The 26212-nt window shown below is 41.3% G+C and overlaps 1 protein-coding gene across 2 annotated transcripts in view; it reads right to left on the bottom strand.

The window, feature by feature from the left end:
* Positions 1-26212, bottom strand: part of SPIDR (scaffold protein involved in DNA repair) — a 204042-nt gene that overhangs the window by 171486 nt on the left and 6344 nt on the right. For both annotated transcript variants that reach the window (XR_014579597.1, XM_083823913.1), the window contains exons 2-5: positions 25027-25182; positions 23986-24064; positions 22319-22501; positions 20417-20574 (exon numbers count right to left, since the gene is read on the bottom strand). Coding sequence is in view for 1 of the 2 variants with exons in the window: in XM_083823913.1 (XP_083680039.1) it covers positions 20417-20574; positions 22319-22501; positions 23986-24064; positions 25027-25182 (576 nt within the window). In the remaining variant the exon portion in view is untranslated. The remainder of the gene's footprint in view (positions 1-20416; positions 20575-22318; positions 22502-23985; positions 24065-25026; positions 25183-26212) is intronic.

Below are 26212 nucleotides of genomic sequence, written 5' to 3' on the forward strand. Positions count from 1 at the left end.
AATCATGGGAACCTGACACTACTATGTTTCTCTCCCTTAAAAGCCAAATATCAATTGAGCCAAGACACAGAAACTTGATGCACGGCTAAAGAATAAAATAAAATGGCTAATCTGTGCAAGTGAGAGATGGTCAAAACGTACCTAAATTATGACCTGTAAATTTGCTTCTCCGTTCTCTTTAAAATTAGTCCCCTCTCTCTAGGGACATCAAATCTTCCCCGAGTTCTCATTCTTTATTAAAATTTAAAAAAAATCCCCAAAGCAAATGGAAGAATGGGTTTTTCATCAAATACTTAAGTGTCAACAGTTGTCTTAGAGACCACTTACTGATGTCTCTGGCATTACAACTACTGTCCCGTTGTAAGGATTTTATGAGTTTGTCAAAGACTTTTATTTTGCCAGTAGTTCCAAAATTATTGCTCACAGAGCAGTTACTGGAAGTGAAGGGGAGGGGAGGGGATCTAGTGTGATTTGTGGTAGGGTTACAGGAAGGAAAAGTATGCTACTATGCAAAGTAGCAACAACACAGTCCCCTGAAAGGGAAGTTGGAATAAAGAGACAGACAAAACCGATCTGACTTTTCAACACAAGACAATCCTGCATATGGGAAGCTCACCCTGAAGAAGGGATTCCTTTAAGGAGCGTATTTTTAAGGGTAGCTTGAAACTCAGGGCTAAAAGAACAAGACACAGACTCCTGTAGGAAAGGGAAGCAATTAACCTAGCACAGCCATGAAGTTTTCGTGCACTCCATGCCATTTCATGCATTTCATTTTTGTCACGAGCAGGATTTTGTCCCTGGAATCTCAGGAGTTGCTCCTGCTTTAAGGACAAAATATACACTGATTGAAAATCATCGCAAGGACAGGAGTCAAAAAAAAAAGTGGTCAGAGAAGGGGAAGCACTAAACACACACTACAGCTTGCAGACCTTGTTCTGCTCTACAAACCCATGACCATCTCATTTCTCTCTCCTCACGGATTCATGAAAGGTGGAGCTTTTTTTTTTTTTTTCAAATCCTTACCCAAACCTGAAAGAAAATTCAAAAACCTGAACGACTTAAAACCCCGAAATCCCAAGCTCTTCAGAAAACTAACACAACAGAGCCACCTATCATGCGAAGACAGGACTGACACCGCTCTCGGAGCGAGAGCCTACGCTGAAACTTATTTGAATGAACTTGACCCAGCTTGGCTTCAGGCCAGTGCTCAACGTCACTAAATGACTTAACAGAACACAGTGTTCCTGGCACGGGCACAAAAATGTGTTGAAATCCATGCCGGAGAGAGAAAAAAAGTCAGTGTATGTTTCAAATTAATAAAGGAAAACGGTAATAAAAAGGTAATAAACACAAAGATGACATTAGATGTGTTTTAAAACACATCTGCTTTTTTTTTTTTTTCCCCTTTCCGTCTCTGATTTAAATTTTATCTTTTGGCATTCCTTCCTTTACCAGAAGTGAACGAACAGTTCTCCCTACAACAAGCCCTTCCCTGCCTAAATCCCAGCCTACGCGCTCTCCCTCTCACCTCTCCTGGTGCTGTACCTGGAAAATTCCAGCACACCTTTCAGCTAGAGAAGGGAGGGAGCGACAAGCTGTAAAGCCAGAGCTGCTCATGACTCACTTCCTCTCCGAACCTTCAAGTAAAGGCGACACTGTAGGTATCTCATACCATGCTTCTATATGGGATCACCTGTTACGAAGTTATGTCATTCACAAACGGATTATTCTGAGGTTCTGCCACGAGATGAAAAGCAAACAAGTAGAAGGCAATATAAACTCGATGAACCATGAACCTGATGTACTTTCTCTGTGTAACATATGGATCTGAGCTCGCTTTTCCTCGTTTCCTCACCCCGGGACACCCCGCTCTCTCTCCAAAGCCTAGTCTCAAGTCCTGTTTCCTCTTTCCTTCTGTTACCCCTTCTGCCTCTTGATTCCCACCCCCCTGTTCCAGGAAGGATCGAGCTATCTGACACCTGTAGGTGCACAATCGCAGCCAGCTCACAGACACTGAGAGGACTTTCCCCAGTCACCCATCTAGGGCCCGTTCCACCACCTGTGACCCCGTCCATGCCCTGACAGCACCTTGCAGCCGGGCTGTAAGTAACGCAAGCAGGACGACGGACCCGGTTTCACCCTCAGACCCTTCTGCACACGCGTCTCAGCCCAGCACGCAGCCCACACGGTCAGTCCCACAGGAGATGGCAAGGCTAACGGGCTGCCTGCCTGCACGGCCCACTGAAGCTGCTTCCACCATTTCAGTGCAAACCTGGAAAGCTACATCAGTTAGTAGCTGACCCAGCATCCCTCACCCACCTGCTGAAAAAGACAACATTTTTGCCTACTTACAGATTCTCCGGTAACACACCCAAGGCACGCATCAAGGAGAGGATCCATGTCACTGGCCAGGCCTTCCAACATCAGCAACATATCTTATATGTGAAAGTTGCACTGAGGATTTCTTGCCTGAACTACTACATACTGCAAGCTACTATTACCACTACAAAAATAAACTGCTAACCAAATAAATCTGCTAGCCAACGAGACAATAACTTCCTACACAAGTTTTATTAGGTCCCTGCTTAGTATGACAGAAAATCCTTTCAGAAGTCATCGTCTTTGAAAACGTCTTTCACAGAGTCCTGCTTGTGACTTAAAATAGTATTAGCTCCAGTACTATAGTGGTTTACCCTTAATGCCCTAAGGATAGAAAAAATAAATAATGGGAGAGAAACTATGTCCTTGATGTTCTGTGGTTATATTTTTTGATTCTCAAAATGCCATTCTCCAAGTAACTGTATCTTAAAGTACACAAAAATCTAGAAAGGCCTGAAAAATACAATTCTTATACTATTTTCATTTACCTCTGTGTAACACGTATACTAAGAATAAATTCATGTACACAAAAAAAAGTTGACGAGGACAAAGTAGGGGATGGGACGACTTAAAGAATCGATGATTTAAAAGCTCCCTGCAAACACGTAACAATCATTTGACAGGACCAAACAAATGAAAATCTTCACAGAACAAGAGAAGCCACAGTGGATATAACTATTCCTAATCTGCTGTTTTTATGATGGTCATACTGCAGAATGAAGAGGACAACTGAAGAAGTATCAGATAAAGTGAATTCTGAGTTAGATGAAGTATAGGAAGGGAAGGCATTCAAATAAGAAATATGCAGATGGCTGATGACACAAGTGACAGGGAATCCATATCAAGACAGGTAAGTTTCCAACGACATGCCTTGACTTGATGGGCTACTTTTAAAGATCCCTTGGGAAGACACAGAAAGACTTTAAGACGTATTTAACGAAGACATATTGGCATTCACACTGTACGTGTTCAGCGTCCGAGCAGCTCCCTGCCCGCTCCCCTCCAAGCACAGCCAGAACCACTACCTCGTGCTGGAGACGGGGGAAGGTTTTCAGAGAGGGGAGCTCCTCAGCAGACTTGTGTTTACAGAGGAGTTTACTGGGTTGTCAGGGAGAGAAAAAAACAGCAATCCCCACACACCATCATTTGAACACACACAATTAAATTTGTTACAAAATTACAGATTAGTTCTCCGCCGAACGCTGAAAGCCTGCCCCAGTACCCTTCCCTCTCTCCAAATGGGGCTTGGCAAGGAGTCCCGAGATACTGTTAAGTCTGAAAGTTTGCTCGAGAACCAGATCCACAGGTTGGAGAAGTTTTCTCGAGCCGCTCCCAGCTGGCCAGTGGGCAAACCGCAGGGAGACTGCCAGCGTCTCCAAGGAGGGCAAAGTTGACGGGAGGATGTGACACACTCACCGCAATCACGCAGGCTCCTGGTCTTAACAACACGCAGCGTGCCTTATAACCTCTAAGCAAATGCACCAGATCATTAGCTCAAAGGGGACGAGATTCATTTTTTTTATTGTATTCTTAAGGCGAATATTCAGTAAGATCGTTTCTTCTAATACTCTTCAAGACTATGAACGGGATTTAAACAACAACAAAAAGAGTTGAGATCTCCTACATTTTAAAGATAAAGCCCTCTTATTTTGTAGCTGGACATGGAAGCCAGCAAGGCCTGTGCACCACTGCCCTTCTAAACCACCTCACCTGGAACATGAAGCACTTCAGTTTAAGTCCTGGAATATTTTCGTTTGTGGTTCAGAGAATCTCAAGTGACTGGATGCAGTTTGCTGCGCCAGGACCAAAGGCAGGGTAACACATTCCTTGATTTCAGCCCATACTGTTTGAATTAAAAACTTTCAATTGCACCACGCTATTTATGTTTTTATTTAGTGCACAAGAGAAAATCCTACCTAGCCACCAGTAACTTTAATGGCACGGCCCCATTTTCAAAGTACAGTTGAGTCCCGAGCCACGAATGCTTCTCAAACCATCTTTAACTACATAGGTACAAAAGTAACCACAGCAGCTAGCTGCATACCTGTCAGGTAAGAAAAAACTAGGCTAGAGGAATATTTTATTTTCTTAAATAACGCCATTTATCAACTTGAAAGAAAGGAGATTAGACTAATGGGTCACTCCTTAAAAACAAGTGTAAACAGGGCTCAGATACCCAAGACCAGCAATTCCTTTTAGCTCCGTTAGCATGTCAGTTTGTTCATTTGAGAGTTGGGCCATTTGATAATACAGCCAAGCGTACGTACTGGACACGTCAGTAACGCTGCACAGCCTGACAGCCTAACACATTTGCCTATTTCTCCTCCTCCCATTTTTCAGCATAGTTCAGATACTCGTTTATGGGGTCAGCGAAAAGAATCTAGGACAGATCGGTAACAGCAGGGAGACGTAAGTGCAGAAGCAGCACAGAGACACGACTTCAGAGGAACAGGAAGCCCAGCATCACCTGAGATACAGTCACGTCCATGGGCGAGTGAAAACAGGGTAACGTCAGATCTGAACGAGGCTAGCACTGCTTTGGGGCTTCTGGAATATCAAAAGGCAAAGCATTTTAATTCTATTATTCTTCTACAACACTCGATCTGTCAGTCCTCATAACACTTTGGGCTGGAAATGCCCAAATGCTTCTTACAAGATGAAAAGCACAGCAAATAGGTAAAAGGAAAAGGCATCTAGCCATCTCTGGGGGAACGGCAGAATTTACGTGACCTGTGGTTACGACAAACGCAGACAGAGGCAGACAAATTACACTGATCTGACTGCACATATTGAACTCGGGAACTTTCAATTTATTAAATCTAAGTTACTACCATTTCCCATGAAGGAGATGGTGTCCATTGCCAGCTAAACATAGGGACACATTTCTAGATACTTGCTTTTATTTTTCCTGAACGCAGCTTCGGGCTGGGGGGGTTGTTTTGTTTTTCAGAAGCTAGTGCAGGTTGGCTTATTTTTCTAAGCAAACAAGCAAACAGACACTTCTCATCCTGACAACATTTCAATCACAGCAACAGTGTAATAGAAATGATCAGGCCTCTGGATTCTGTACGGAGTTTCAGAGTGGTAACAAATCTGTTACCACACCTTTAAATAAAATTTCAGCTCCGTTTCTTCACTCAATTTCATTCCCATTTTTGTTAATTCCTTTATGTCCGAACCTATCACCTTCACTTTTGCCTTATGCTTTTATTTCATTAGCATGCTTTCGTTTGTTCTTTAAGGGTTTTACCAAGTTCTGATTTTCCACAGTATCATTTTTTCTCCTTACTGCAGCACTACATAGTTAGGCACATAAAACCAAAACAAAGAAATTCCTTCCTAACTTTTTCCAGCATTGTGTGTTTATATTTCTTCACATGCAATTAGCCTAATTCTATCTAGCAAAAATTAAAGCCTTATTCTTTTTTAAAAACTGAATACATTGAGATTAAAGTGTGCCAGAGAGACTGAGGCAGCAGGTATATGAGTGAAACTGAAACTTCATAAGTAACCTATCAGATCCACTCTGCATTTTAGATATAAACAGCAAACCAGAACTTCCTTTTGCTTTAATCCCATAAACACTGGCATAACGCCACATAAGATAATATGCTAACCAGACTCTGGAAGCTGAGGACTTAAATGCACAATAAAGCTGCAGTTAAAAAATTGTGGAGCTCAAGGAAAAGAAAAAAAGAAAGAACAGCAAGAACGAATCAGGCCATAGCCTTGCTGAAATCAGCATCCCACCTGGGACAGTAGCTATATGAGATGCATACAGAGAAGAGTAAGTACAAAGCAAGTGAACATTTCTTCCCTGATACGCTCTTCCAGAGTGAAATGACTTGCAACTCCAGAGCTTCCTAAGGTAGCCTCATTTCACCTAGCTCAGTGTGGTTTTTTTTATTTATTTTTATTTTATTTTATTTAAACCAGAAAACTGTCTAATCACTTTTTAAACCAAAGTCTGCAGATGACTGGTAACATTGTACATCTTAATCCTTTATGTCAGTAAAGAAAGAAATCAGAAGGACCCACAGGTAGGTCACCAGCCATAGGTTTCAGATCGTTTCAGTTTCATTCTCGTGCATTACTGCTGCAACACCTAAAAAAGCCTCAGGAAAGTTACACAGTATTATGCTAAAAAAAAAAAAGGACAAATAAGTTGCAACCACTGTGCAAGGACTTGCCTCCTAAAAAGCCTGAGCAACAAAGTGCTTAAGAAAAAGTTATAGTGACAGAGGGAAAAAAACAACCAAACAAACAAAAAACACTGCAAGGTGCTTTTCTTCCAGCTAAACTCTACAATACTATTAACACTTGGGTATCTCCTTTAGAAGGACATTTATTTCATCCATTCCAGTTTAGGGAAACATGCGAGCTGCATTATCTTCTTTCTTCTCTTTAAAACTGGAGCACAGTTCTGCTAAGAAGCAGATGAATTTTTATGATCAGCTGGCTACAAAGCTCATAAAAATTAAATCCATTTGCTGTTCTTCCATTTGAAATACACATGGCAACAAAGCAACAAAAATTAGCATTCAGCGTCCTCTTAAATCATCCCTCCCTGCTCAAAATGTGAAAATAAACCACCACACATCACCAGTAGTCTAACTTTTTCTGTTTTGCCATGACGACATGGATTATGACTGTGTCAGGGCTGACTGATTGTCTACATTATTACTTCTGACTGTTCAGAGCATCTGGAGCATGCAAGACAGATAGAAAACTTCCACCACCACTTTCCAAAATGCTTACAGATTAATTGATGGCAATTAAGTAACAGCTGAGTAGCATTAAAAAACACCCAAGCAATTCATGGGCAGAGAATTTTTTTTTGCCTCTTCACAAGCAAATTTTGGAAGCCATGATCCATAAGCAACTCCTGCATTAAACCACAACTTAAACACACAGAAATGCCAACCTGAGATCATTCAAGGCAGTTGCTGCGTTATAAGTATATCAAAAAGTGATGCGGAGTGCTTTAAAATAATACAGTATGACAGATGCTTTTTTAAATCTGTCATTCGTCTTTAGTAAGTGACTTGCACAGCACAAGCGTGGCAGAAAAGTTATGCTACCTGCTAATACTATGTAAAATCATGATTTAGTTTTCCCTTCCATTATTTCTCCAATTATTTCTTCCATTTAGCTTCCCACACAATGACCTGTGCTATGACAATGTTACCCTAAACATTTATAAATACTCAGCACACACAAAGGGAACAGAGGAGATATGCAATATTTTTCACTTAGACTCATACGAAAGTGATGAATCAACTCATCTTCATCAGTGAAAGCGATGCTTCCTTCGCTGTTTTAAGACACTGAATAAAGCAAAACAGACATTTTGCCAGACCTAAGTTTCTCTTCTGAGCTCATCAGATTTAAGGAGCCATCAATACTTGTGGGAACCATATATCTAAAATTGCAAAGCCATGTAAGAAAGGAATCTTCTGCCCTGTTCTGACACCCACTTAGCAACTTTTTCCATCCACAGCTCCTGTGGTTAGTACCAAGTTTTTAACTATAAAATGTTCTTACAGAAAAGTAATCACAGAACCTTTTAAATCACAAGTGATATAAACCACGAGTCAAAAATAACATATGCTACAAATCTAGTTCTACTGTTCACACATGAAAAAAATGTGGAAAATGAACCTCAAGTGCATCTAAAGGTTAAAAAGTAGATGGGAATAATCACTCATACGTTTTTTCCTTCCAGATTTGTTTCTTGTAAAAACATTGCTTTTGTTTTTGGTTAAGCTGACAATCTTATAATCTGCCATTCAGCTCACTTTTTAAAGCACGAGAATGCCAGTTTTAAGCCCCATTTTATTTCCTCATCCTAAGTCTGTGCTAATGCCCTAACCCTTTGAAAGGTCTACATATATTTTGGTATTTTTCAATTTAACCTTCCCCCCCCCAAAACTACGTAAGAGATCAAATACATCTTTCTTCCCTTTTTTCTCCCCTCCTCCTCCAATAACTACAGGCTGAGGCTGATGACAAAGTGCCTTCCCTAGTGCGAAGGGCTGCCCTGACCCTTCCTTTTTACATCAGTACATAAATGCCATACAAAAACTCTTACGTCCTCTCAGCACAAAAGTATCTTACGTTATAAGAATGATCCCAGCGAGTCCTGTAAAGGCAGAATGCAGTAACTAAAGGTCGCTGCTGGCAAAGCTTCCCTGTATACAGTTATATAATGCGGTTTTACAAGCAGCTCTGTAATGCTGTTATGTTACTGCCCGTAATATTGTTAATTCTCTTCTTTGTACATGTCTGCAAAGAATAATAGGGTGGTATGAAATGCAGTTCTTTTTCTACAGCCTTCACAAGTAAGAGGCCTTTTTTCTGACTGTCAAATATATAATGAATTATTAGATTGGGGTATCCCTCTCCCCAGATGGTTGGAGACTGAACTTCAATTGATTCAGAAAGGGACTGAGTGAAGTACTGAAGGATAAATCTCTCAATGTCTATCACAGCCTTAATAATCTCGGTCAGAAAGCGCATAAACTGCACTAGAGAACCTCTTTTTCTCACTGCACAATACTTAATATAGACACAAATTTCTCCCCATACCTTTATAATTCAAACCCTAGATAGATAAACCCTCAATATAACCCCCTAGCTAGATAAAACCCTCAAACCCTGTGTCATCAGTTTATGAATAACACAGGTTTATTATTTTAGAGAATTATGCACCTCTTTCCAAATTTATTTCATGCCATTATACAATCATACATTCACATGCATGCTCCAAAAATTATCCTGCTTACCCCAGAAAGAAAAGTTCAGTATTGGGGATTTATACTATTTTTCTTATACTGCTACTTAAATTGTTCTCATTCCAAAAGATCCGAGAGTGCTTCATATCCTAATATCCTAGACAAATCACTTTATTTCTGGAACATACCAGATTCACAATGCAACTCAGCAACACTTCTTTCAATTTCACGATGCTCAAACGTACTTCAACAAATACATGTTTGAAAGTGAAAACCTTAGCACTTTTCCAATTAATCATAAAAATAAGAGATTTCAATTGGAGGGAAAGGAAAAAGCTCTTTACCTTTGCACTTCTCCCTCATTCAAGTAAGTTAAAAAAAATAAAAATAAAAATTAGAGACTGTGAAGCCTGCCACCAGCTCACTCCAGGGAAGCTAAATGCCTCTCTAGGCAAGACTGGCTACGGCCCTACAGCCATCACCTGTGCTGTCTCAAAGGCTCCTTTCCAACCCCATGTCTGTTTAGAAAGCTTTATAAAAAAACGTGAGGTGAGCATAAGCTAGACTACATGGAAAAAAAGACTGCCAGATGGGGCAGCAGGTGACAGAACTAGAGCTGCTAAGAGTACCAACTGCATTGCATCACGAGAAGGTTCATTTGCAGCATCACCTGTCGGTATGCTGACTTCTCAACTGCTCCACAGAGGAAGAACCAAATATGGCAAAGGAAAGAGGACAAAATCCACGCACATTGAGAAGCCCACAGCATACAAACATGGGAGTGGCTGTACAGGAATCTACCAGGGATAGTTCTAGCCCACTATACTTTGTTTCTGACAATGATTTATGTCAGATGTTTAGGGGAGAGTTTGGAACAGGGCAAGCATGTGGCAAAACTGCCACAGAGCAGTCTCCCTTACTCCAGTTTATGGCTTCAACTATAGGCAGTATCTCTATTTAATCCTTAATAGGTTTTTCTTTCAGGAATTTGTCCAATTAGTTTCAAACCCATGTAATCTTTTGGCATCCACATCACCCTGTGGCAGGGAGCTTTGCAGCTCTGTCACATTTGGTGGGATGAATAATCTCCTTTGAAATGCTGACTCGACCTGCTAGTTTCACCTGATGTCTCTTAGCTCTATACAGTAGCTTGTCACTTCATTTACTACTTCCTATTTATTTGTGATTCACAGGTTTCTTTTATGCCCTCTCCACAGGGATTTCCTTCAGGCTGAGGGTTTCTATTACACCAAATTTCTTCTCATGCAGAAAACACTCCATGTATCTGATCACTATTGACAACTCTCTCTGAACCTTTCCCACTTCCACTACTTTTTCTTTTTTTGTGAGTGGGAAAACTACTACTACCCACAAATACAGTGGATGTGGAAAGTTAATGGATTTTTTTTTAAGTTGCAATTAATTTTTTTAAAGCATATTTTCAGAATATCTAAGCTCCAGCAGAAACCTCACCCCTCTTCACCCATGACTACTTTATATGAAGCCATTCTACCCATCGTGTTCACCTTCACATACAGACAGCTCCGGTCTGTTTCTTTCACTTAGCTCCTCTGGTTCCTTTTCCATGCACACGAAGGGGTCTGCAGAACACCAAGTCATTTCCTCTCAGAGAAACTTCTCAGCTGCCCCAACGGGGATTCATACAAAGGCAGATCAGGGCTCTTGTCCACTGATTCAATGGGGAGAAAGATACACGTACAGTCATATACATGTAGAGAAATAAGAAAAATCATGCGCATAACACTGGAGGCTGCAACAACAGCACCGCGCTGGCAAAGCGCCTGATGCGAGGAGCTGCTGCAGCTACCCTTTTTGAAGAGTGGCTACCAGGTGAGAATATTTGGTGACACAGAACTAAATGGTTGTATTAGGCAAGAGAGAACGGGTGAACTGAGACTGAGCAGTGACCAGGTCAGGGTGAATGGGGACAAGCGAATGAAATAGTGACCGAGATGGGAAGAGAAGACTGAGTGGGTGGAGAATGACTGGGACTGAGTCAAAAAAAACATGCCCCCGTGTTGGGACTGAGCAGTGAACAGAGCATGAGGTGCGGCATCTTTTTCGTGTGTTCAAAAAAGTGTGGATAAAAAGGCTGGGCTGAAGTTGTAAGTAGCAGGAGAGATGCTTTATGAAGTAACACCTTCCAGAGGGACTGAGGACAGACAAAGACACAACCATCAGGCAGTCAGGGCTGCTGCCCTAGCCTGAAGGCAAAGTGACATGTTAAAGACACAAAGTGTGGGCGCAGGGTTACATGCAGCTGGCACATCTGTGGTGAGTGCGCTAACAGATTCTTGCAGAGTAGGCAAAGCCTTCTCTAATATTTCAGAAATTTGGAGTTCCAGCCCAACTCCACAGGGCTTCCCCACAGAAAGGGTTAATCAGCCACCAGGGTTATTAGTCTGGAATGCAAGTGTCCTGATAACAAAAGAATGGCAGATCTGAACTGTCATCTACAGATGATTCAGACGTTTGTCTAGAAACTGTTTATCACAAAGCAAGAGCAACAGAACATGACACAGACCCTGCCAAACTGGCTACGAGAGGCAGGACTTCACTCCACCCCAGTACCACCTCGTTGTGCCCGGGAAAGCCAGACTCCCCCCACCCACAAGTTCCTACTTCCAACTTTCTTAAGCTTTATCATACGCATTCTCAGTTTTAATCCATTTGTTCTGATCTCATTTACTCCTTTCTTATCTATCTAACACACTTCCACGTTGTGGTGGGAGCCAGCAACAAACGTCCTGTTCCTCCATACCATACCACAAAACTGCATTCCTTCCAATCCAAAGATACAGTAGCATGAACTAAAAACAAAAACAAAACACACAAAAAACACAAAACACAAAGAACCCCCCACATAGCTGCCTTCTTCCATGCAAGATAAGAACAAAGACAGATATACAAGACCTTCATCCATTAAAGCGAGGCAGAAACCCTGAAAAGCTGTGGAGGCTTTTTAATCTTTTTAATAACCACTCAGCTCCTAAACTTTGGTCTTCCTGTGCTTTCCAAGGTATTCCAAATTTAGGTCCAGATCTCCAAAATTCCGTAGATTTTTACCAGTAACCCTTACTACAAGAGGAATAGTCCTGGTTTTGTGAAAAGAAACTTGAAGTGATGTCTAAAATGAAGGGATAATTGGATGAATTTGGTACACATCATGCTTGGCTTATTCTACCAGTAACTGGATGTCCTTAGACATGTAACATCTTATTTTTACTTAATAGCCATTCTATAGATAGCATTGCACATGCTTTTATTGTTTTAGACAGACGCACACGTCTTTCCTGTATTGCTGTGACAACCTGCTAGACCAGCAAGGTTCAGCCTGGGAACAGACACAGCCTGCAACAGCTCAGGGTACCTTAAATGGACAAGAAATGTTTTTTCCACCATTGGATGCAACAAACATGCCTGGTGATAAAAGAGCATTTTACTTTCTCGGATGTATTCGGTCCTTCATCTGACGCAATGATTTGGCACAACGGGTGACAGAAACAGCTACGGGACCACTATAAAATTATTTTTAAAACAACGTAACGACCCACGAGACAGATTAAAACAGGAATTGTTAAACGAACTCTAAAATCTTTTAGACATAAAGTTCAGTTTGCAGTACACAGACCCCTTTGTGTGGATGGAAACAAGATTGAAGCCATTAGCCGATGTTTCTGGCTCCTCTGTTTTGGTTTCTTTCCAGAGCCACAGTATTTAGAAAGTATATTTATCAGAACAAACAGCTAAGATTGAGCCTATGTATTTCACTTTTTTTTTTCCTTCCACCACTTGCCTCAAAAAGGATTTCAAATAAATTCCAACTAATCTCTCCTCCAATCTGGCCTGAGGAGTCCCAAGACACATTGTTAGGAATTAGTTTGGAAGGCAGATTTAGACAAAACAAAACCCAGCAGCTTTCTCACCGTCCTCGTGATTCTTTGCAGAGTGCAGAACTATTAGCAAATGGTCCGTAATGGTGAGGGGAGAGCCTTGTCAGAGGTGGGGAACAAGACAAAGGCCTTTGATTTCTTACCAATGTTGTTAACTCTCCTGGCTTTAGCCTTTCCCTGCTTCCAGAGGACAGCGCTGCGGTCCCAGAGGTGCATGCTCCACCCTCTCCTGTAGCCTCTTCTGGTGTACGGCTACAGAAGGGGGACACGTGAGACCCTTTCTTTGCTTCACCTCTCGAGACCGAGGTCTGGGCAAAGCATACACCTCCTTGCTTCTCCCTAGGACTCGTGAAGCCCCTCTGCAACATTCTGGAGAGAGTCACACTGCTGAGAGGTGCCAGGCCTGAGAAAACCCAGATCCCTCCCGTGGAATGCAGCCACAGGAAAACCACCACGGGCCACTGCGGTCTTGTTTAAAAAAAAGAAAAAAGCGAATGTGGGAAAGAGGGGGATGAAGAGGGGAAGACAGCAGAGAGGGGGGCACTCGATCCGTGTAGGCAGAGATAGCAACGCTGTCAACTGCGCTTAAAGCTGTTGCTCTCCAGAGCTGTGCAAGAAAGACCAGGCGGTCCAGCTGAAGCCTGAACTTAAACAAAGCGGAGGAGCTGGATTAGCGCACACGAACAGCCCGGAGTTTGAAACAACATAAAAACACGGCCTTGGAATGGCAGCACAAGGCAGCAGGGTCTAAAGCCTGTTTATGTCACTGCGGTAAGTCCTGCAATTCATCAGACTTGGTACACCCAGGATGTGGTAGTCGGGACTCTTTTATATTTAGTTAATAAAACACACAGGGAATTTCACAAACTAAGCTCAAAGAAGCCCTGCTACCTCAGGGACACTCTGGATCACATGCAAGATGATACAAACACACATGCAAGCACACAGAAGTATATACGACAACTGCGGTGAAAAGCTTCCTGCAAAACGGGCACCATGGCCTTACAACACCCCCACAGGGCAGAGAAGGCACCAAGGGTCCGGTCACTCACGGGGCTGCCTGCACCACTGCCAAGGAAGGTAACGAGACAATTCAGCTAAACTGAGATTTGAACTGCTACCTCTTGGACTACAAAGAAAAGTCTTCCCAAAATACTTTAAATCATTAAAGCAAGGAACATCTGAACTGGTCAGGTATTAGCTTAAGTAATACCTCTGATCCTGATTTAAAATTAATGGGGTCTTGGTGTTATGACTGAAGTCTTAAGTCTCCGGTTAAGCAGATAGCCACAGCTCACCCAGAAATGTGCAATTTTCTCTTCTGATAATCTGAGCAAATCACTGGAACAGAATGCTGAGAGGGGAGCCATTAGCCGTGACTATGAAAAAAGTTTTGAGGTTTCCTTTCTGGATAAGGAGGTGCAGCGGTATGCCTGTAGCAGAAAGCGGCTGGCACACAACTTCAGTTTTGTTCAGTAGTCCGTGCATAAATCACTCCACCTCACCAATGTGAATACAAACGGCATTTGTTCCTGGACTGCTACTGACTTGCAGTCTTGACTAATAGGTCTCGCTAAAAGGTCCACCTGAAGAGTCCTGCTAGAAGACACCAGTTCTACCCAGAAAAGCAAGGTTCACTTTTTTGAGGGGAGACAGGGCAGAGGCAGGCAGAGAAGGAAGAAGGACATGGCCCAGACTGGTTGTGCAAATGCCATTCTTAAGAGTTTTCCAAGATTGCACCAGATAAAGCGCTAAGCAACCTTGTCTGACCTTGCACCTCAGCCTGCTTTGAGCAGCTTGCATCAGAGACATCCTGAGTCCGTTCCAGCCCGAGTTATCCCATGAAGCACACTTTCAGAAACTGTAAGCTCGTGCATGTTCTCGTGTATATTCCAGCAAGCTCCCTTTGGTAATGGGCTGACAAAAGTAATTGTTTGCAACAACACGGTCGTACCAGCATCCTTTATCAGCGCTAAGTCATCAGTCTGACAGGATGACACAAATTCCATCTGCCATAATAATGATTCCTTACCTTGAGATAACCTATTTTCAGTTCTGTTACACAACAATAGTTCTAGACTCCACTCTAATTACCAAGCCAATGATAGTTCTAATTACCATTGTAATGCATCAAGAGAGCAGGTCATAAAAGCAGGGCCTACATATTAGCGAAATCTTGGCCATGCATGACTCTTCTATTCATTCTTAAAAGGATCTCTTCAAAATATCATTGTGTGTTGAATCCCCCTTTTAACACCACAGAAAGTCTTTAAAAATAATAATAATAATATTAAGACAGCAATAAATCAACATACTAAGCAACAGATTGGACCCGATTTTGGCAGATGAGAAAGCCTCAGATATAACACAAATCAACATGTATCCACACACTGGAAAAAAATCTCAAATAATTTGTTCCCTTCGCTCTCAGAAAACCTGAAAATTAACTTTTGCACAACACTACACAAACATCCCATCAAATCTCCCATTATCAGTGCACGCAGACTGCAACAAGGAAGAGTGACAGCACAGTGGTGATTCATCGAACAAAGTTTTGAAACAAATGCAGCGATTCTCTCCAGCTGCCTATGATCATACAGCAAGACACTTTGGGGTTATTACCATTCAATCTGTATTTAAAGGAAACAACTTCTTCATCATGTGGCTTTGATACATTTTCAGCCACATCAGACACCAAGATTAGCAGGCAAGCTTATTAGTGTGTTCTGCAACAAAGAGTATCTGCAGTAACAAGTTAAACTTTATTAATGCTGCATAGCAAGTACAGAAGGATGCCCAATTCCTATACTTTAACTACATAAAGGGCAAAACCCTCTCCTTCACACCATTCTGGGATAACTCTCTCTTGCCTCGCATATTTGACATTGGAAGTAGGGTGATGGTTGGACCAGATGATCTTGGAGGTCTTTTCCAAGCATAATGATTCTATATAAAGTAAGCACCATAAGAAACTAAGAAGTAGATACAACACACAGGACAAAAAAGAAAAAATGCTCTGAGACACAGAAATTATATACTCTGTATCACTAAAAGTAGTCCAGCATTTAAGTTAAAGAAAATGTTTTAAGGAGGGATTCAAGCGTGGAAGGTGATGCCACTCAGCACACAGGGACAGAGAAAGTTCCCATTGGGGGAGGTAGTATGGCAGGAGACATGAGCCTACAACAGCACTAGCACATCGTAGTGTCCCTCGGGTCAGTATTTTGACCAACACTACACTTAACATCTTCATTGGTGACACGGCAGTGGGATCGAGTGCACCCTCAGCACATTTGCTGATGAGACCAAGCTGCGTGGTGCAGTCGACGTGCTGGAGGGCAGGGATGCCATCCAGAGTGTCCTGAACAGGCTGGAGACATGGGCCTGTGCGAACCTCATGAGGTTCAACAAGGCCAAGTGCAAGGTCCTGCACCTGGGCTGGGGCAATCCCAAGCACAAATACAGGCTAAGCAGAGAATGGATTGAGAGCAACCCTAAGGAGAAGAACCTGGGTAATGAGAAGCTCAGCGTGAGCCAGCAATGTGTGCCTGCAGCCCAGAAAGGCAATCCTATCCAGGGCTGCATCTAAAGAGGCATGACCAGAAGGTCAAGGGAGGTGATTCTCCCTCTCTGCTCTTGTGAGGCCCCACCTGAAGTACAGCTTTCAACTCCAGGGCCCCCAGCACAAGAAGGATGTGGACCTATTAGAGCAAGTCCAGAGGAGGGCCATGAAGATGATCAGAGGGCTGGAGCACCTCTCCTATGAAAACAGGTTGAGAGAGCTGGGGTTGTTCAGCCTGGAGAAGAGAAGGCTCTGGGGAGACCTTACAGCAGCCTTCCAGCACCTAAAGGGCGCCTACAGGAAAGCTGGGGAGGGACTCTTGGTCAGGGAGGGGAGTGATAGGACAAGAAGTAATGGATTTAAACTAAAGAAAGGGGAGATTTAGATTAGATGTTAGGAAGAAATTCTTCACTCAGAGGGTGGTGAGGCACTGACACAGGTTGCCCACAGAAGCTGTGGATGCCCCATCCCTGGAGGTGCTCAAGGCCAGGCTGGATGGGGCCCTGGGCAACCTGGTCTGGTGGGAGGTGTCCCTGCCCATGGCAGGGGGTTGGGACTGGGGGATCTTCAAGGTCCCTTCTCACTCAAACCATTTAATGAATCTACGAGATCTTATATAATCCCCAACATTAAAATATTTATAAATCATATATAATTCATAGATTAGTAATTCTCACAAAATATGGATCTTCAGCACATAAGACAAGGCCTCTGCACAAGTCAGGGAAAAAGTAGTCATTACCAATGCACGAAATTGTGTTAGAACAATTCTGAGGTGATTAGCTGGTGCTCTTTTGGAAAACACAGATGCTGAAAAATAAACATTAATGGTTGATCTTTATTCAGAGCACCACAGTCCCCAAGAAAAAGGGCAACTGGGCATCCTTCACAGGTAACAGAGCAGAGAAACACTCAGAGTAAAATCTTCCGGGATCAGGTCTTGCCAGATCTTTGTTCTTTATCACCTTAAGTAAAAGGTGATGCATGAGAAATTTCATCCTTTAACGAGATACAAAGGAAAGCAAAGCATGACCATGTCATTTTTTTCATAGACTTTTTCCCCACGTCCAATAATTCTGGAGTGAACCAAAATTAGCTAACAGCTGCTCACCACAAGACGAGACTAAACTTGCCTTCCTCATTACCCTCTGTCAAGTAGCTTTACAAGTCAGAGGCAGCTAGCTGATAAGAAAGACGCTGCACAGTGACTTAAGATGGAACACAAACTGAAATGGGACTGTAGTTTTACACCTGACACAAAAACAAGAGTTTTACCCTCATACCGAAACAATACATCAAGTCTTTCTACGTAGTTAATTGAATAGAAGAAATTTTCAAATTAGATCTACTGGTATATTAGGGAAAAAAACAGCTATGAAGTTATTCATTTCCCAGTAGAAACCAATCACGCTCTTACCATGGGTAAATACTACAATAAAGATATTTGGCAGCAATCCTAAACCTCTAGAACCTCTTGGTATTTGGCATATTTTGAAGTGGGGTAAAATAAATTTCATGGTCTTTTGATTATCCACACACTCCATTAGGTTCCAGAGATTTAGTAAATACCACAAAAATGATGATATATCAACATTTGGCTCTTTTTCCTTTCCCCACCATGAACTAGGCCACAAAATTAAGAGGCCTTTTTGAAGAATACTCATAAAGCAAATGATCTCCTATAGCGAACACTTCTTTTGTGTTCTCTCTTGGAATCCTCTCAAACAGCTCGCCTGCAATGTTTCCTAGGAAAATAGCATATCTGAAGTAAAGCAAAACAAAGAATGCAAATGACACAGTGATCGCCGGGGCTTTAACCTCCTGCATACACCAAATTCCCAGAAGAAAGTTTACTGGTAAGGCTGACCACCCATGGAAATTCCCACAGCGTGGCACTCCGACCAGGAAAGAGAAACCTGAAAAGGGATCCTGAGATTCCCAATTTACCCCCAAATTTTGTAGTAGCATAGCTTATTCTGGTTAAGGTTAAAATCTGTTGATTTCAGTATTGTTGCATTGAAATGAACCCGCTCCTGGGCACCATTTACTATTACTGAAGCGTCTCATAGCATTCACCCAACTTTCCATCTACAGTGGAGTAAATCATGCCGGTATAACAGAAGAGGGACTTTTATGGCTTGCATAAATCCCAGTCTGTTTTCCCAGGTTTACATGGACTGGACGTTCTCTTCTAACACTGCTGTCCAAGACTTGTGCTACTTTAAATCAATTCTTCAAGAACCTGAAAAAATATTCGATTAACCCATGGTGAACTCTGAGCGATGGATGCTAAATCGCTGCTCCCATCCACATGAGACAGTCGAACGCCAGGTCACACGTGTCAACACGGCAGCACGCTGTACCACGGGACGTCCAGCTCCACTTGGTTACTTCCACCCTCTGCCTGCAACCAGAAGATGTCCTCCAAAAGGCAGCAGGACCCTGCTATTTGACTGCTTTGGTGGGGAAGCTGCAGACGGCTCTCAGCCTGCAGGCAGAGCTTCCCTCCAGCCGCGCTGAGGAAGCCTCTCTGAGTAGATAAATGGAAATAACCCCGCCAGGCTGCCCGCTGCCCGGGGAGCAGGGAGCGGCTCGCAGCCCGGCCTCTGGTGCCCTCTGCCGGCACCCGGTGGGTGTCGCTCGGCCACCCTCGTGGAGCCAAGGCCGGCCCCGCACCCGGCGGCACCTTCCCCTGCTGCCTGCGCTGACCCACGCCTCTCTCCTCTCATCAGGCGCCGCTGAGAAAGGTCAGGCTGGAAGCCGGCTGCTACCCTCACCTCAGAGGGTGGAAGAGCACAGCCAGAGCCTTCCTCAGCCTTCCCCCAGCCCAGCGATGTCAGCCCCTTCGGCCTGCCCTCGCAACACCCTGCGTGCCGGCCCCAGCCAGCCCGCTCTGCTGGCCTCCCCTCACGTCCCGCCGGGAGAGGTTACGTGTTGACTTCGCCTAGGATGGTGTCAAATCTCAAGTCTTCTAGTACAAGTCGTTTCTTTATAAAAAATTAAATAAAGGTTAAAAACTTCTGCCATTTATTCTATAATTGATACAGCACGGCTTCCTTACGAATTAACAGCTGTATTTTCTAGAGTTAAAAAACAAAACGGTACACCTCTCTAACGGAAATACTACCGGACCTTAGCTGACAGGATTCAATATTTGTTTCTGCCCCTTCCCTGAGCTCTCCAATCCTCATCACTGAAAAAGCAAGTCCTGTATTAGCCCCTTGCCACATCCCAGCTCTGACAATATGCTCTATTCACAATACTTGCATCTTATACAGCCAAGGTATCCAAGTACTCCAAAGAAATAGGTAGTTGTCTTACCCACATTACAGGAAATCTGGACATTAACTTTCTAAAGGCAGCGCCCCTTAGACAGGGGCTATAAAGAATCCAGATCAAATTTCTGGTAAGAAACCTACCCACTTGGTCACCTTTTTTGTGTGCACACTGAAATGCAATAAATTCCATTTAACTGTAATAAACTTCTTTAACTCAGAGAGTGACTGAACACTAGAACAGGTTGCTCAGAGAGACTGTAGAGCCTCCATCTTTGGGAGATGCTTGAAACCCAGCCAGACAACCCTGAGCAACCTGCTCTATTATCAGACCCAGCTTTGAGAAGAAGGCTTGAACTGGACGATCTCCAGAGGTGCCTTCCCGCTTCAGTAATCCTGTGACTCAGTGGCCACACTACCAATTTCTAGGTGTGGGACATTGTTGGTACAGCAGTCAGAGAAAATACCTTGACATTCTTGTGAATGTCACTATACACTACATAGCTATAGTAGAATCTTTATTTATTTTTAAAAAACCAAACATTTTCTTACCTTATAGAGCTCATCATTCTCCTCTTTGACAGAGGGAGAATTAAGATTTGTGCAGGAGTCTGAGTCCGATATCTCCACTGAACTGTCATCTTTTTCTGATCCATCAAATTTATCTGTAGAATCACTATCTTTCTCCCAGTCAATGAACTCTGGTTCATCTAAAGAAAATTTGCAAAAATATTTTTTCTTATTCATCCATATATTATTCATGAATACAAATTTAAACAAAGTAAAATATTAATCATCCCTAACTTGGAAAAAATGCAATGCTATTTTGTTGTATATGTTCAACCGGTCTTTATACTGAACTATTTTGTGATCCTACACCTCATACTAAAACCTGAACCCTACTAGCAAACAGAAGCTTCTATGAAGATAAAAAAAATCCAAAAATTTTCCAGAGTACTGACCCATAAGGAGGCAATATTTTTAACTTCTTAGGTAAGTAGTTAGTTTAGTTATTATTAATTTTCCTCAGTTTTAGTTATGTGGGGTTTTTTGGTGGTAGTGGTAGTTTGTGTTTGTTGTTGTTCAGTTGCATTAGATTTCCCAAGTTTACTTGTTTGGAATTAACTGTTTTAAGCAAACACGTCAGACCGTGACCTTGAAGAGCTAAAAAGCCAGTGTAAGTGAACATCTGCTACGAGTAGTAACCCCCAGAGCAGAAATGAAAAAGCTGGTTGAAATGGTAACCTCCTAAAACACCATGGCTAAATACAAAACCTGCAAACCAAACCTCTAAGCACATCACACAGAAGATTGTTTAGGATAAATTAATAGAAACAAACAAAAGAAAACCTTGGTGTCCCTGTCTGTATAATGTCTCAAAATAAAAATTAAAATATGCATGATATATTTGTTGTTAGTAAACCGGGCATTATTAGGGGTGCAAGGGACAAGTGAAAGACAATGCTATTAATGGCAGGTTTGAAAGATTCCTGGTGACCATTAGATTACAGTCTGGAAAATGAATGAGTCTTTCCATTCAAAAAGAAGGAAAAAAGTTACTAGGAATTAGAACAGATGACCATCAGATATATCAATGACGGCATAAAATCCACGACAGAAATAAGGATGAAAGAAGTAGGGAGACTGAGTATTTTAAACCAAAGGAATGTGCATAGCCAGAGCTACACACACAAAAGTCAGTCAGTCAATCCCTTTGCTCATCTCCGTGGTCTGTGAACACTTTGCCAGATAACCAGGATCTGAAGTTTGTCCGTAACGCTGAAGATCTAGCTGAAGGAGTCACAATGAAAATACTTCTTAACAAGTTCTAATGCAATATCTTAATTTACACAATAGATCACACAAGTAAAGATTTTTGTCTTCAGCTGCACTTTTAATCCATTTCTCCTCATCAACCCCTGCTCTGTGAAACAGAAAGTAGGCCCTAGGAACAAAAGTCATGGTTGCTTGCACAATACAGCTAACAGAGAAAACAAGGAATACTGTGTACTGAAATGAAAACTCATGCCACAAAAAATGATGCTATCTGCAGCTGCAAAGCCTACCACAGCTATTCAGTAAATGCAGACAGCAATATCACTAGAAGAACAGAAAGGGCAGAGGAAGATATTTACAAGCCAGTATGGATATCACAGCACAGAAAAAGAAATGGAACAAACTATAAAATATTGAAAAAAAGCTGACATGCTTTACTCCGGGTATAAACTGTTCAGTCATGCTCCTTCACTCTAAAGTTTAATTTTTTTTTAATACATAATTTATAGTAAGAGGTTATGCTATACTCAGATGAAATTGATGAAAAACCCTCCAAATGATCTAATCCCATTTTGGTTAAATCATGTCATTTTGCCAGAATGACCTCAAGGTATTTTCATTACAGCACTTGAAGTTGTCAGAAGGTTCCTTGACAAATCTGCTTGTGTTTGAACTTACCTTCATCACTTCTGTCCTCTAACAATAAATCATGTCTCCTTTGTGACTTCTCTATTTTCTCACTGAGACTTTTTTTGCTGTGTAACCTTGGAATCAATGTTTTATTTTCATTATCTGAAAAATCACTGCCACTAGAGGTCCATATTATGCCTTCGGCCTCCTTAGAGCTTTCAGCAGCAGATCCTATTAAAGAGAATTGCAAAGTTTTAGATTGTTACAGAAATGTAATATTGTTAAATTTAAAATCCTTAAAAATTAAGCTATATTCTTCTTGAATTGGAAAAAAAATTATCAGTTCTGTCACCAAGTATCAGCAACCAATACTAGAGCTTACATTTGTTTCCTATACGTACATGCGTTAATTTCATTTTGATTCTCCAGGATAAATGCTACCACTTTCTTTTGTGCGAAGAGGCTATCAATCAGTCCTTCAGCACAGTGAGAACAAGTAATGATTGTCTCTGTGTCCTCTACACACAGACCTAATCCTCCCACATATGGTCTTTTAAAACTGTAAATGGTTTAAATAAAGACTGTCCTCATATTCTGGGTATGGATTTCTCTCACTTTATACAATGAATAACAAATGAATAAAAGTATGCCATCAGTAGAGATAACTTGCCAGTTTTGTCCTGAGAGAAAAAAAAAGTTTCAGGAATAACAAAAAATAGCTATTCAATTTAAATTTCTTATTTCAAAAACACAAGATACCTTGCTTTCATTATTAAAAACTGTGGAGAAAAGAGAAAAGGATTAATGCTTAGTAGCTGAGCATTCAGAATTAGTAATCATAATAAAGCAGCAGTTTCTACTTCTACCACAGCTTTTTAGGCAGATGAGAATTTAGACAATTATTGGGGATTTGAAACTAGACAGGGGGTGCAAAAAAGAATCATCTGCATCTCCTCCTGCAACATGAACACACGGAGGTTCTTTTCAAAAGTCTGGAAAAGCATGATTTTGAACCCCAAAAGGTAGACAAAAGGTTCCCAGTATTTTAACCCTAAGAGGCAGCTCTACTGCTGCTGGAGCAAGTAGAAGCAAAGACTGAAGAAGACACTGCCCTCTCTTTCCTTTCTTCTGGACTCAAAAAGTGAAAGAATTGGAGACAAGTCAATAAGTCCTCCTCCTCCTCTTTATTATGCCTAGAGTTCTTTTTTTCCAATCACAATATTGAACAGATACAGGTATATGTAGAAAACTCTCAACGTGTCAACAAAATTCTGTTTTACCATCTATTGCTTATACTTACAAAATACATACTTTTTTCATACCTGCTTGTCTGTCTCTAAGCAGAAGAGGATTATTTCACCCTCTATCTAGACAGCTATGGGTTGTTTTTCATTCCATTCTCTTAAAAATGTGAAGAACTTAAATATCCTGTCCCTGCTAGAACCCACACTATATACAGCACTAGTGATACTCCCCAATCTGTTCAAGCGCAACAGCTAAAGTTCCTGTACTTTTGCAGAACTGGCACTCTAGGTAAAGAGAAGAGTCCAATCACAACAGCATCAAGATTGTCTCTCTTACCAAAATTAGGTTCTAATTACAATAACAGAAGAAGAAAATAAACGGTATTTTAAGCCAACTTCTACTTTTACAAAGGGCAAAAAAAGTCAAAATCTTTCACAATGCTAAACATGAAATAGCTGTAACATACATACCTGCTGCATTTTCAGCAGTTGCTAACAGTGGTCCAAGTTGCTTCTTGGTCTTGGATTTATTATCAGTAGGTCTTACTGACTAGAGAGAGAGATTTAATCACCAAGAAATATATTAAGGACAATTTTAACACGTAATATACTCAGAACTGTTGTTATACACCCACCACAACTTAACAGAACAACTTCAGACTTTTTTTTTGTATCCTACTACACTGCAATACCTTGAGAACACTAAAATAAAAGCTCAATTTTCATTGTTTTGGAAAATATAAACTTACTGTGAGTACAACAGGAATTACTTCTAACCTTGCAAAGAATAAAAGCCACTGTTTTCAGAACTAAAATGTCAAAAGTGGGCAGGAAGCATAATAAAGCACGTGCCCTACTCAAGGGTTACAGAAAGAAGCATTCAGTGGTCCTGTCTCTGATTTTATTAAATCCCACAAGCTACGCAACACTGACTGCTCAGTACCAGAAAAACAAATCAGTTGAAGATTACTTTCAGTACACAGCACTTTCTCACTCATAGCTGGCTGAACATCTCAATTCATGACCAAGAAGACCAAACACAGAAAAAAAAAAGCTTAATTTGATTTATCATTCAAAGCAGAATTTGCAAGGTCATCAAAAAGCAGAATTTCCTACAGTGAATTCATTGTTGCAAATATACTCCTTAGATCTAACAAAAATTCTTTCAATGCAAGCTATTGTCTTTTTTTTTTTTTTTAAATAAGATGCAGTTCCCCATCCCAAATGGGAAGGACACAAGAGTAATTTAAGTGTAATATTGAACTTATCCAATTCATAAGCACTATCTAGAACATAACACGTTAACATATGCTCTGAGAACTCACTAAGAAGTGTAGACAATGCTCTTAAGTAGCCTCGCTTTCCATTTTGTCTACCTTGGCAGCTGTCACAATATGCTATTAACTGGGAAACAACACAAAGAAGGGTGACATAATTCAATTAAGTACAGAAACTGCTTTAACTGTCAGTTTGTATCTCTTTTTTACACTGTTAAGTACACCAGCATTTTACCTCCAGCACAGAAGTGCTCTGAAAGCCATCCCCACACCTAAGCCATGCGCTGGAAATCGAAGTAGAAGCCACTGATGTCCTGACGTTTGATTTTTTCAGCTGTAGGGGTGTCTTGTCTGGGAAGGACACACATTCTGCATTCCAAAATCGCTTCCGCTATAAGGAAAAACAAACCCATTAAAAACCCTGTGTATATGTAATGCTTTTAAAGTGAAGTTTAGTTAATCTAAACATCCCGTTTCTGAATACTTGCAAACAAATTCAATTTTTAAGTAAGATGGAAAAAGTCTTGAACATCTGCAACCATTTTTATGCAACACCGTGCAATAAGGATAACCCTAATGTCATGGTAAATTCACCCTCTGAGAAGTTAAGCTACTTTCTGTTATTTATGTTATACTTCCAGTACCTGTTAGCTGCCCAATGAAGCTGACAATTTTATCCTAACAGGAGAAGCTCAGTAAAATACATTTTAGCTAAATAATTCCTTCAAACTCACTTTTAGTCTGACTGAATTCTGTACTACACAGGGAATCAAAGTAGATAATCAATATCCACCTGTCCATTAAAAAAAATAGCAAGCAAAGACGACGCCAAGGGCCCCTCACAGAACTCTTCCAGCTTTACCAATTATGCTTCTTTTCATAACTGTTTCTCAAAAAGGTAGACCAAGTGTCACATTTTCCTTATATGCAATGCTGGAAGTCATCTGGACTACCAGGCAAGTTATGAAAACAGGGTCCTGATTAGCATCCAGAGCTAATTTGATGCAATAGATTTTGACATTTGAGAACAGCTTAAGCTGTTGTCTGTAAGATGCTATACCAGTTTACACATATAAATCAAACTGGAGCACAATAAAGATCTCAGGGCACCCTGCTACTGAAATTTTAGAATTAGAAAATTTTAGAAAATTTTCACTGTATCTTCCTGAATGGGTCTTTCTTCTATTGATATACTTTCTCTCGAGCCATTAAAGTTCCTACCTATATTTAGAAGTTACTTCAAAGTTACGTTAATCAGCACATACATTTTCAGCCAGGCTGCTCAATCAGGACTGTAACATACACTTAGAATAAAAAGGTGGAAAAAAAAGTCTTGGGCAGCTTTCATCTGCTTCGGGACTGATTATGTGTATTTGTTTCCTCCAGATCTTCTGAGTGCTGACAAGAACAGAACAGGTACA

This window comes from Anser anser, assembly GCF_964211835.1.
Source record: "Anser anser genome assembly, chromosome: 2".
Taxonomy (NCBI): Eukaryota; Metazoa; Chordata; class Aves; order Anseriformes; family Anatidae; genus Anser; species Anser anser.